The 13,757-nt window shown below is 45.1% G+C and overlaps 1 protein-coding gene across 1 annotated transcript in view; it reads right to left on the minus strand.

Annotated features, from left to right (window-relative positions):
- Csmd2 (CUB and Sushi multiple domains 2) overlaps nucleotides 1-13,757 on the minus strand; it is a 633,859-nt gene that overhangs the window by 265,677 nt on the left and 354,425 nt on the right. The window contains exon 12 of the mRNA XM_029561678.1: nucleotides 7,795-7,916. Within this exon, the coding sequence (XP_029417538.1) occupies nucleotides 7,795-7,916 (122 nt within the window). The remainder of the gene's footprint in view (nucleotides 1-7,794; nucleotides 7,917-13,757) is intronic.

Consider the following 13,757-nt stretch of genomic DNA (forward strand, 5'->3'; position numbering starts at 1 on the left):
CCAAGAAGGACCCTCACATCCAAACATCCTCAGTAGCCTGCAAAGCGTAATTGCTCCCCAAAGGAGGGGACTGAGGGACACGGGTCCCAGTCTACAGACCTGTGGCAATCCTCCCATGCTCTACTGACAGCGTGTCTGCTCCACTCTGGCTCCATTTTGTTCAGTCCCCAAGTGCTCACCACCCACTTCATCAGCATTCTGGTTCTGCTCACCATGTCCCGAACTGAACATACACTCTGGTTTCCAGTTGATATTCCAAAGCACACCTCAAAGCACTCTGTGCCATCTCTCCATCTATCCTTCTTCCTTCTGTGCCATGGCCCACCCTCTGCAAGTCAAGGATCTACCTTCTTGGGCTCCAATGTCTCACCTCTGTCCACCTAGTACCTAGCCCTGCTGTCTGGTGTGCCCCCAGAGTGCCCCCCCTGACAGTCTCCTGCCAAGGCCGAGGCCAAGACCAAGGCCAGTCATCCCTTCAGTGTCTAATCAACCTCCTCTCATCACTGCCATTGCTGGAGGTGTCCTTCTTTTGTAGCTGATTCTTCTCCTCCCTCTCCAGGGCTCCATAGCCCCAATCTCTCTCTTTTTTAAAAAAAATTTGTAATTTGTATGTATGAGTGTATTGCCTGCATGTAAGTGCACCCGTGTCATGCAATGCTCTTGGAGGTCAGAAGAGGGTGTCAGATCCCCTGGAACTGGAGTTATGTACTGTTGTTAGTCAGCATGTGGGTGCTGGGATCTGAACCCAGGTCCTTTGCAAGAACAGCCAGTGCTCTTAACTGCTGAGCCATCTCTCTAGCCCAGATGTATGTACTTTCTAATCACCATATGCCTTCTTCAAATGCCTCATAGTTCATATTACTCTTTTGCCCTACAGAGCATGTTCTTCCTTTCTTATTTTCTTTGTGTGCGTACACACATGTATGTGCATGTGTGTGCATGTGGAGGCCAGCGGACAACTTCAGATGTCATTCATTCCTCAGGTGTCATCCACCTTGATTTTTTTTTTTTTTTTTTTTTTTTTGAGATAGAGTCTCTCACAGGGACCAGGGGCTCTCTAATTAGGCTAGGCTGACTGGATTATAAGCACACACCACCATGCCAGGCTTTTTATGTGGGTTCTGGGGATTGAACTGAGGTCTTCAGGCACGTAAGTCAAGCACTTTACCGAATGAACAATCTTGCCAGCTCTGGTATAGTCTTTTAAAGTTCCCTACTGGTCCAAGCTACAACAGAGCCATTTGCTAACTGAATTGATACTGAGCATCTATTATGTGTCAGGTACTGTGTCCATCACTGGAGATGCCATGCTGAGTAACATTTGCCCTTATCCCAACACTCCCACCCCAATCAGCCACCAAGCCCTGCTCCACCCTCTAAACCTCAGGGTTGATAGCGCGGTCTTCCTGCTCCAGTCTCCTAAGCGGTCCTACTCCCCCAGGATCCTCTTCAGCGCCTCTCTATGGCCACCCTGAGAGTCTCTCCAAAGCTCCCTGACTTCCTGCTACTGCTCTGATTTGTTCTATCTAGCGCACCCTATAGTTGCCTCGGCCCCTCCCATCAGCAGCACAGAACATCAAAGCTCTGGGCTCAGGGACGCCAGCCTGGAGCCAAAAAACCTGTTTTAAAGCCCGGTTCTGCCGGACTTTACCTACTGGCTGTGTGCTCTGGCTATTTCCAACCTTTAACCCAGCAGTAATCTAGTTTCCTCATCCATCAGGCGGGTCTGTTAAAACCTAATTCATTACGCTATTAAGAGAATGCAATAAAACCATTTATACAGAGGGATTAGCTCAGTGGTTGGCACAGGAGAGGCACACAGTAAAAGCTATTATTGTTATTAACAACAGCCTAATGCATTTAGCCTTAAATTCTTCTGTTTCAAGATAGAATCTAAACCTCTTGGCTGGGCCTGTGGGTGCATCATGACGTGGATCCTGCTTGCCTTTCTGTTCACATCTGATTCAGGCTTGGTGAATTACTTTCAGTCTAGGAGGCTGCTCCAAACCTCAGTGCCTTCGTACATGAGTCTACTCTGAGACTTCTTCCTAGCCCACCCATCCTTCGAGGCCGTTCTCAAATGTCTTGTTTGTGGAAATGTCTTCAACCTTCTACTTAACGGCTCCTTCCTGAATTTACCCCTAGTACTCTGGACATACCTCCATCAGTGCTTCTCTGTACTCTGGGTTTTTAATTTATACTCCTGTGGTAACTCCTAAATGTACATACATCTTTGGAAGACACGATGAATGGATGGATGGAGGGTCATTTCATAAAACACACTGTGAACTTAGGCATTTAGGTGTTTCTGCTGGTGGAGGCGTCTGGGCTGGCTCCCACCATTTCCTTGAGCAGGTTGGGAACCTGGTGGGAGTCCAGCATGCACTTTCTTCACCACCCGTAGGAGGCCACTTCACCTCCTCAGACTCAGTTTTGAGGTCCCAGCTCCGGCCTTCTTGCACATTGCAATCGCTGGCTCCTTTCCTACTGGTGTCAGAACTCTGGAAAATTTTTGAGACCTATAGAGAAGGTACTGACTTCCATAGAAAGCTTGCATTTGAGCTATGAGCCCTTCTGGGCCCTTCCAGAAGTTCACAAAAGACCCATAGAGATGTCAGGAGCAAGCTTCTGCTTCTAAGAGCGTGCCCTTTCGAGGAGTTGAATTGACCCCTTGTGTGACATTTAGGGGAGGAGCTGGTGCCAAGGAGGAACCCTCTGGAGAATCCTCTGGTCAGCAACTTAATAATCTTATGGTAGTAAGGCTGTCTGGTCTAGCCTCTGCCCTTGCCCTATATGGCTGAGGTATCCTTCCCTGTTAACTAGCTTCACCATGACATGTTGAAATAAAATGTGGATCTTTCTTTGTAAGATGCTATGTGAAGGGTATCTGTGTCCAGTGTCTGCAGCACCATGCCCTTGGGCACTTGAACTAAAGAATTTTGAGGTGAATGTTACGAACTGAGTGCTAGCCCTTTAAAATTCCTCTGTGGCAGCCCCCTATGACTATATCAGGAGACCAGCGTTAGGGAGGTAGTTAAAGTGAAATGAGCTTGGTCATAAAGGGGAATTCTAGTGAGAGAGGTATGGAGTCCTCATAGAGGAGGAAGCCTGGGGAGCTCTCTGTCCGTACACAGGTGCAAGGCCAAGGGAGGACTCGGAAGGCAGGTGGTGTTTGCAAGCAAAGGAGAGTCCCCAGCAGAAATCAAATGTGCCATGACCTTGATCATGACCTCTACCCTGCACAATGTCTGCTGTCTGAGCCACCTGCCTGGAGTGTGGTTATTTTGTTGCAGTGGTTCAAGAGCACTAACACAATGAGAAAGACTCAGAGGCCATGGTACAGTCAGCACGGACACCCAGAATGTGTCGGGGCATGCATCTGGCACTTGAGTGCACTATGGGAATTTGGGGAAGTATAGCTTTGGTTTCAGGGATGGGAGCCAAAGGCCAGAGCCCCTCAAGGTGGGGACAGTCCTACATAAAACAGTGTGGGGGTGAACTAGTAACCAGCCCATGTTTTGTCATCTGCTGCCACCCGCTCTGTGATTGGACCAGGCAGCTGTTGAGTTCAGACTTGGACACTGAGAGGTAGAATGCAAGTCTTCCCTGAGCGCCCATGTTGGTGAAGGAGTCTGCACCTAGCTTGAGGCCTTCCCGCTGCTTGTGTGTTTTGAAACCTCGGTGCTGGAAATTTAGTCTGAAAAGGGTTATAGCCATTGATGCTCCCAGCCCTAGGCACAGGCAAAAATAAACTTCTTCTGAAAGAAAAACAAAAAAAGAACTTCTCCCCAGGTCTCAACTAATTCCCAAAGTTTACTATCCTAGTTATATAGTCAAAAGTTACAAAGCACAGGTGGAAACATGGTTGTGGGAGCCATGTGAGGTGAATACAGACCCCAGAATCACATTTACAGACTTCAAATTAACAGACACAGAATACAGAATAGACAGGGTGCAAAAAAGTATCCAAGAAGGCTCTACACATACAGGACAGAGTAAGAGACCAAGAATTACAACCAAGGACGCTTCAAAAAGGATCAAACAAGACTTTAGAAGTGAAAGTTGTTTAAAACAAAGTCCAGTGAGTGAATTTAACAGAATTAGACATGGCTAAGAAGAAAATAAGTGAACAGGAGAGAGAAAATATGAATTGAAGAAACAGAGGTAAAGCAAGACCAGCAACTCTTCTTAGACTTCCAGACAGAGAAGGGAGGGAATAGAGGACAAGCAGCAGTGAGAAAGATCATGGCTGACCACTCCCTAAGTAGATGAGTGGCACACCCCACAGATTCAAGACACCTAATGAACTTGCACAGCACAGGCACAGAAATACCCACATCCTGGCACATGTCAGTGAAAACGTAGACTGCCAAGAACAAGGAGGAAATCTTAAGGTTGGCAGAAGGACATCATGCAAAGAAGTGACAACAAACAGACGGTGACAGCTGAAGCTAGAAGACACCGGAAGGCAAATGCACGTGTAGAGAAATGTGGATATCCACCGAGACTCAAACGCCTGGGAAAAATTAGTGTTCGTCCAAGAACAGAGAAAAGAGGCCTCTTAAGTTAAAAGAGAACTAAGAAAGTTTGCCATCAACAGGAAAACGAATTCAAAAGCATAGACTTGGAACAGAAAGAAGAAATCCCACAGAAGGACTGAGATGCAGGAAGCGATGGGAAATCAGGAAGTGGTGAATACACAGGAGAACTCAAACGAGCGCTGGCTTGTCTGCAGGTACAGTGGGATCTGTGTGAGGGGGTGAGCTCTAGTGGGAAATTCAAGCCTTGGTGTTTTAAGTTCCCCGACTTTTCAGGAGGAACGTAACATAAGATTAGCACAGAACTTTAGACTTTATTAAGTATGCATAAATTAGAGTATTTAGGCTAATTCTAGAAGAATGGATGTAACAGTATGATTTAAACAGTCTGAATTCTCTAGGTAAAAGACCATTAGTCTGTATTTTAAGAAATCAAGTGAACGCACAAAATACACACAAAATGTAACAAAGTAGAAGGTAGCAGCAACAGAAAAGATTCGACAGCGACCAAAAGAAACTTGATCTAATATCTGGGGTGAGGGGAGGAGACAGGGAGAGCTTTAAGGCAACAAAAAAATTATCATAGGTAAAGAGAGTTGTTACATTATTCTTTTGAAATAGTTGACTTACCAGAGAAATATGTAATTTTCAACTCGTATGCTTTAATAACAGTCTCAAAATACATGACACAAAAATTGACAGAATTTCAAAGAAAAATAGACACACCCACTTATCACAGTGGGAGATTTTAATATTCTTCTCTCTGTAGAGAATTAAGAAGGCAAAAAATCCATTAAGATATGAAAAAATAAGCATAATCAATAAGTTTGATGTGATGGACGTACTGGAACACAGAAACTGCAAAATGCGACATTTATTTTTTCCAAGCATCTATAGAACGAATGTGAATAAATGAACATTTCTGATCCAAAAAGTCCATCTCAATCAATTTCAAGTGATTCAAATACAGGCATTGTTCTCTAAAGATAAACTTTATAATCAGTAATAAAAAGGAAAGCATTGTTTCAAATTTCATACATACTTTTAAATAACATGATTAAAAGATGAAACAATAATGAGAATTAGAAAATATTCAGAAGAGGGCTAGAGGTGCATCTCAGTGGGACAGCTCTTGCCTAGCAGGTGTGAGACCCTGGGCTCATTCCCCAGGACCCTAACCAAAAATAATTGTCAGAGGTAAAGTAAAATATAAATGCTGCATATAAAAATCTGCAGGCATACTTAAAGAAATCCTCAGAGGGAGATTTATAGTTTTTGATGCTGAAATAAGGTTGAAAAATGATGAACTAAGCGGGAAAGATAAAATCTTAGGGTAAAAAAAAAAAGCTTATAGCCAAATAGAGAGAAGGAAGGAGTGAAAAAGAACAGAAATGGATCAAAGAGAAAACAAATATATTAAAGGGAGCAGTAACAAAACCAGGAGTGGTTCTTTGAAAAGACTAGCAAATTTGAAACTTGAGAGGATATTAAGTTTAAAAGATATAAATTTGAAAGGGAATAGAAACAGAATATTAGCAGATGTACTATGAGTTAGTGTATATAATTTCACACCTTTGAAAATTTAGCTAAGTGGACTCAAGGCAAAAATAGATGACCTAAATTATTCTTTGGTCATTATAGGTATTAAGTCTGTAGTCTAAAATCTTCCCACAATCACAACACCAGACCCAGATCTGAAAAATACTACCAAACTTTCAAGTCAAAAGTGATTGGAATTTTCTACTGACGATCCCAAGAGATAGAAAAAAACCAAACCAAGCCAAACCAACCAAAATCCCAAAGCAGCAGCACTTCCTAAACCATTTTATGAAGCCAGAATTTTCTCTAGCAGGGGAAACATAAAAGAACCACCCTAACAAAGTAGAAACAAACTATTAAATAAGATGCTAGCAAGTCCAAAACAGCCATGTGTAAGTGTCAACACCAAAGGACCAATACATGACCTAAGATGTAACACTGGCAACATTAGGAAAGTGAACAAATACAATCCATGACCCAATGAGAATCAAGGGGCAAAACAACTGTATCAACAGCCGTGGAAAGGTATCTGATAAAATCCAATGTCCATTCTCAGTACAGTCTCTCGGTGAACTAGGACGAGAAAGGCACTTCCCTAAGCCCCAAAGGAGATTCTCTAGACTAAAAATAAACAAACTTCAGAAAATATCACATGAAATGGTGAGGAAAAACAACTCTACTTAACATCAAACAACACAAGGGCATCCGCCACCATCATAAAAGATTTACTGACTGGAAAAGCAGATAGGGAACCATCATTCTTTGCAGATGATGACTCTCTGTGTAGATAAAGTCACAGTAATAACGGATAAATCACTGCAAGATATTATATATACAGATATACATATATATATACATACACACATGCATATGTACAAAAATCAATTGCATTTCTGGATGTCATCAAGAAGCAGGTAGAAGATACAATTTTGAAAGATATGATTTATAATAGCAATAAGATATATGATGTTTAGGAATAAATATATCAAGAAATGAGTAAGATCTGTAATGGCGGCAAGGGTACAGGTTTATTGCAAGCTGTTAAAGAAACCTTAAGCAATTGGAGAAGCGTACCGTACTCATGGACCCAAGGATCAGTATCAACCAGAGCTCACACAGAATTAAACAAGTTCAGACAGTTTGTCTGGATCCTGGTAACATAGTTGCAATATTTTAAAGATAGAATAAAAGACACTGAAAATTAAGAAAAAACAAAACACTAATAGGAAATGAATGCATAAAAGATGTGTTTGACAGAGTAAAACTACATACACCATAGATAGATGGTGAGGGAAATTGATGGAGAATGCAGCCCAAACAACAAGATTATGTTTCTATGAAGTTCAAATGCTGGCTTATGAAAAAGTCCACCCTAGGGAGCCACACTGAAATATAAAGACAAGAAAACGAAAAACTGAGGCTGTGGCTGTCTCTGAGGATGCAGGATAGGACTGTTGGCGGTCCAGCTGGTTCCACTAAGGTAGCTGATTTCCTTCTTTGCTTTTGCTTATGCTGTGAGAAAGCCATACTGTGTTTCTGACATTTTTATATTTCATAAATATCTTTTTATTTATTCAATACCTAACATAGACAAATGAAACCTCTCTGTAGAGAAGCTTACTACCACGAGGCTCTGAGTTTGTAATCTCTTGTAGGCCAACCCTCTGTAACCTGTGTTCACCCACAGGACCCTGTTCCCTCACTCTGGGAGGCTTACCTTGGCAGGGTTGAGTGCTGTGATGATCCACACACAGTGTGCATTGTTGTCATACTGAATGGGGAAATTGGGAGAGGTGATGATGCCCGAGGGGCCTCGGAGGTGGGCATCACACATGCGGGCTGCAGAGAGGAGATAAGACAGGCGTTTAGACAAGGTACACTTCTTCTTATGTCCCATGCCTAGCCCAGAAGAGACTATCTGAACAGTCTCCAACCATAGGCTTCCTGCTCCCTGAACCAATCCCTACATTTCCCAGCAGCCTCAGTGGGAAGCCTCAGTGTCTGGAGTGCTGTCCTGTCCTGTCCTACTGACCTATGGGCAATGGTGAATTTCCAAGGCAGGCTGAGCATTCCCCGGAAGCCTCCTCCTCCCCGCCACTGAAATAAGGCGGCAGCTCAGCTTCTCCAGGAGTATGTACACTGGGACTCGGTGGGTCACAGGCACCTAAGGACCCACCACGCAGCCTGCCTTATGCCCTGCTCACCTGCCTGTTTTCCTAAACCTGCTGCACGCTGCTCTGGACCCAACCTGCTTTCAGTCTAGTCAACCCTCAGTCTCTCCCTCCACCACCTTGCAGGCTTCCTGAAGTAGGATCTCAGAATGTTCTAGTCAAGACCACCTTTACTGGGTCTCGGAATGCCTGTGTCCAAGAACTCTGCGAAAGCTCCTGACTTAGCCGAGCACTGGGCACCCAGAGAGATTGCAGAGCCAATGTGATGTTTCTTGCATCCCTTTCCACACTCAGCCCAGGCCTGGAACAGGCTTTTGACTGGAAGCATAAAGATTCAAGGTGAATTAGAAGAAATACTCTCCTCAAGTAGATATAAAGTGTTATCAATCACGGCTTAATCTAATTAAGCTCTTTAAAATAGCTTCTCAACTAATTAGATTAAGGAATGATTGATCTCAGTTAGGGCTCCACATTGGGTCTAGGTGTTTGCTTCCTTTTAAAAACATGTGTTCAGAGTCCTGGCCACCTCATTCCTCAACATTAGCACGCAGCTATTTTATTTAATAAAGGGCTCCGTGAGCCGGCTCTGTCGTTGCCCACATGGCAATTTATCCCAATTGCAGGCCGGGCGCCTAACAGTAAAGACCAAGTGCGCAAGCTCAATAGGCCTAAGCATGTGAAATGGACGTCCTGTCAGACCTGATTTCCAATGATGAGCCCAAATTTCCCGGAGCTCGTCTCTGTGTGGGGACAGGCATGACAAACCTTCCCTAGAAGTCCTTCCCATGGTCTAGGAAGCAGGCTCCATAGCTCCCAGGAGTGATGAGTTGCTCCTCGCGGCCTGCACTGATTCCCATGCTCATTCATCCCAGCATTTATTAATCACCTATTCCAGGACACGCCGAGTGTGGGCTGAGGAAAACGGGAGCGAGGGCCCAACTCCCCCAAGTGCCACAGTCAGAGCAGGAGACAGAGACACGAACCTTCACACCTGAGCAGTGTGGATTATGTTGGAGGGCTATTTGTGAGGGGCTCTGGGTCGACACTGCTCCCTCCGGGGGATGATGGTTCTGGTGGCTAACGCTTGTTCTGCACTTGGAAAAATTGTCTTTGCTCCATCCTGGGCTCCAATACTGACTGGATTGAGTTCATTTGTGTGTGTGTGTGTGTGTGTGTGTGTGTGCATGTGCGCAGTGTATATGTGCAGGCTGCATGTGAAGGTGTTCAAATATGTATGTGTGTGTGTGTGTCCCAGAGGGCCACACTGGGTACCTAATCTGTTGCTGTTCCACATTATTTTTGGAGACAGGGTCTGTCATTGAACCTGGAGCTCATTGGTTGGTCTAGGCTGGCTGGAGAAAACCCCCAGAAGCCCCTGTCTCTGTCTCCCCACAGCTGGGATTACAGGCATTCACTGCCACACTTAGCTTTTATATGGCAGATGGGGATTTGAACTCAGATCCTCATGCTTGCAAAATGAACACCTTATCCATTGAGCCACCGCCCCAAACCTTGAATTGGGTTTTGAACCCCATTGTCCTCATGTGCATCCCGATTTCCCTCTCCTACTGTGTTGTGAGAAACTGATTCACAGATCACCCTCAGAGAGGGGAGGGTGGCATGGTTGGGGCAGGCAAGTTGTGGGTGCTTACCAACTTAGCAGTGTGGTTCTAAATCTATTTGCTGGCTGTTTAAGCCCGGGGGCGGTAGAAACCTCTCCGCTTCTGCTTTCTGTCTGTCAAATGGGGTGAGCAATAGTACCTCATTGAGTTCTGGTGAGAGCGTAATTACACCCGATGACAGATGGGAAGACGGCCCAGTGCCCAGGACACTGTCAGTGTTCAACAAAGGAGACTTGTTGCATTTTTTTCTATATCCAAGATGTCTTTCTAGGTTAAGAAGCTTTTTTCTGTCTTTGATTTCTTATGTGTGTGCATATGCTTGGGTGTGTGTTCATATGTGTGTGCAGAAGCACATGCATGTGTGTGTGGATATGTGTAGATGCCAGAGGTATTTACTTTTTGAGATAGACCTCTCTTTGAATCAAGGGCTCACCAATGCTGCTGGGCTGGCTGGCCAGCAAGTCCAAGGACCTACTGTCCCTGCCCCTCTCCTGCTGAGATCACAGGTGCACGCTACTGCACCTGGCTTTTATCTGAATTCTGGGGAGAGGGAACTGAACTCAGGTCCTCGTGCTTGTACGGAAAGCATTTACCGAGTCACTTTCCCATCCCTCTATAGGCTTTTTCCTCTGACTACATTTGAGACTGACATTACTAACCAACTTAGAATAGTCATGACTCCATTCCACCTTTTCAAACAGGACCCGGGGATTCAGAACTCTAGACCTGCACAGCATCCTTACAAAACTCCCCCAGCAGCATCTTCTATGTCTTCTGGAAAATCTGATTTTGCTGCCAAAAGACTCAATTTATCTTGTATCCTTGTTTCCAAGAATTAGATGGTATTTGCAGTCTGTTAAAATATGCTGAAGGTAATTAGAAAGAATAGGTCAAAAAAGCATTTTCCACTTTAAGGGTTTGGAGGGGTTTAATTAAAATATTACAATCTGCAGATAGTTAGCACGGAGTACCTTAAGACAGGTTCCAGATGGAGTATTAGCTACGTTTTCTGACTGTTGTCTGGGCAAGGTCAGGGGTACTGCAGACAGACATACTCCTAAGCAGCCAGCTCCCAGGATCCCACTAGCAGATGAAAGGCTCCTCACTGTGACCCAGATGGGATGGTCAAATGTCAGATTCCAGACAGCGTCTGATGCAGTGAGTGAATGTATCTTCCTGTTTCTCTCTTTGGCATTTCCTATCAAGCCTCTTCTGGAGAGACTTCTCCCAGAACTCCCAGGTCTCCCATTCTTCCTCAAGACATCGGTGTACTATATGGTGGGGACAGTATCCTAGGAGACCATGCAGGGACACCACCTGGACCCACAGCTGGTTTTAGCTTTGGAGCACGTGGCCCCAAAGCAGGGAACCACTTCGAGTGCCCTGTAGAGCTCCCCTAGTTTGATTCCTGCTCTGATCCAGGCTGCCTGCTCTTGCCTGTCCTGTTACTAATCCCTCCTGCCCTGTGCCCAGCTCCCTGGAACTATCTCCCACCTCTTACTCTTTTCTTTAAATTTTTTTTTTTTTTAAAAAAAACAAGGTCTTGCTGTATAGCCTAGGCTAACCTGGAACTTTTGATTCTTCAGCCTTAGCCTCTCCAGTGTTAGAATTACAGGTGTGCACTGTCACATCTGACCTGCCATTACCCATTTTAAGGTCAACAAACTCCAGAGCCCCCTGCCTTAACAGAAGCCCATCTTCTCTCCTCAGTTCTGTGCCCCCTGACACTCTGTGATGAAGATCTTGTCCCCTCCACCAGCATTTCTATTGACACGTTTGCTAAACCCCAGAATTAAAATAGGACCTACAGAGACTCCCAGTATGACCACACCGATATTTTCTTTGGACTCATCCGCCCCTGTCTGTTTTTCCTTCCATCCCATCCTCGGTGAAGACTTCATGATCCACTACTATGGTCATTTTCTTCCAAATCCTAAGTCCCTCTGCTCGCCTCTCTAATCAGTTGCCTGGGAGACATCAATCGTGGATGAACCCTTCCTCCAACATTTTCCCATCCCTGTCACATAGCTGTGCTTTGATTGAAAAAAATCACATGGGAAAGGAGAGCGATGTCACTGTAAATTCATTACCCACCTCAAACTTCCTGGGCATTCCCCAGCAACCCTCTGCTGAGTGCTATCAGCTCACCCGCTCCTTCTGCTCAGAGACTCTTTCATGCCTCCCACATGCCCCTCAGACATGTCCTCCCTCCACTTCCCACTCTATCACAGAGATGGCCCCTTCTCATGGGATCTAGACCACTGCTTTCTCTCCATCCCAGGAGCAGCCACATCTATGACTTCACACAGGCTTTGCTGTCCTTGATCCAGGAGGTCCAGCTCTCAGGACTCAAATTCAACCTCCCATCCCCTCCCACCTCTGCTCCCAGCAGGGTCACTTTCATTCTCAAATGTCCCCTTGTCCCATCCATGGTCCTTCACCCTCATCTAATGGCTTCCTCCTGATCCTGCTTTTTTTGTTGCCCAATCTGAACCTCAAGACCATTCACTAATCATTTCTGCTCCCTCCACACCTCATAGCTGCTCGATGAAAAGTCTGCGATGAACACAGGCCACAGTGTAGAGAGTAAGAGACTGCAGAGTGCATGTGCCTGGATAGGACTCCTATATCAGACCTCACTCACTCAGAGCTCAGGGACCAATACAGAAGAGGGGCCAGAAAGATTGTAGGAGCCAGGCATGGTGGATGAACACAAGGAAACAGTTTTCCAGGCTTGTGGGAACTTGCTCACATGAACTTACAGTAATGGTGACAGCATGCACAAGATCCATGCAAACTCAAAAAACTCAGCATAGAACTGGAGAAATGGGCAGGAGGTCCAAACCTTAGCTGAGGAACTATTGGCAGCTGCTCACTGCTGGGTGAGAGTTGTTCTTCAAGGGAGTGATGCTAGATAGGCTGATCAGGCTCCAATGGATGAACTTACACTGAGGGACATCTGGGGACACAAACTTGACTTGATAGACCTTAATATATATGACAGAATGAATGTAATCTGGTGGGGATTCTATGGAGGGGGTAAGATAAGGGAGGGGGTCTAAATATGATTAATATGTATTATATGAAACGCATAAAAATTCAATAAAATGATATACTGGAAACAAGCTTGCCTTTGTTCAATTCTCCCATCTGCTTTTCTATTTCTAATTCCAGAGCCCAGTGGTCACCAGGGCAACAGAGGCCACACCGTAGGTCAAGGTTTGCCAAAAAAAACTGAAGCTTTAGTCGTAGCCAATCTTCTCTCCCTGGTCCTCCTTTGGTTCCCTCACAGATTCTCTGCAAAAAACCTCAGGTTGAGCTGAGTCATTCAGCCCCACCGGTGACTTACCCCTGATCTTCTGGAGTACCCAACCCCACTGAACCATCTCTGCCTGAGAAGCAACACACATGCCTGGCTTCTCTCTATTCCTCTGGCTCTGTTTCCTTCATTCTGTTTCCTTCTTCTCCATTTCCTCCTTCAGAACATTCACATAAATCTAAGTAAATGAGTATGCAGGACTTCTCTGAACATTAATTGCAATTTTTCTACACATTTGGAATTATATCAAAATAAAGTTACCAATGTGGGGTGGGGCTGCAAGGGGCTGCTCTTCTGGGTTTCTCCCAGCATTCTGAATCCGAGGGACGTCCAGGTGCAGTTTTCAAGTGGTCCAGAGCCTCAACTGAAAGGGCTCAACTGATTGGCTTTGTGCCCTTGGGCAACTTGGTCAACCACTCGAAGCTTCAGCTCAACATGAAATATGGTTATTGCCACTTTTCTCATAAAGAAAAGATGAAAAATGCCTAGTGCAATGGCTGTGGACATCTACAGCAGAGACCAGGGAGGGGAGGGCAGGGGAGAGGAGAGGGGAGGGGGCAGGGAGGAG

The sequence above is a fragment of the Nannospalax galili genome, unplaced genomic scaffold (genome assembly GCF_000622305.1).
Source record: "Nannospalax galili isolate Female #2095 unplaced genomic scaffold, S.galili_v1.0 scaffold473, whole genome shotgun sequence".
Classification (NCBI taxonomy): Eukaryota; Metazoa; Chordata; class Mammalia; order Rodentia; family Spalacidae; genus Nannospalax; species Nannospalax galili.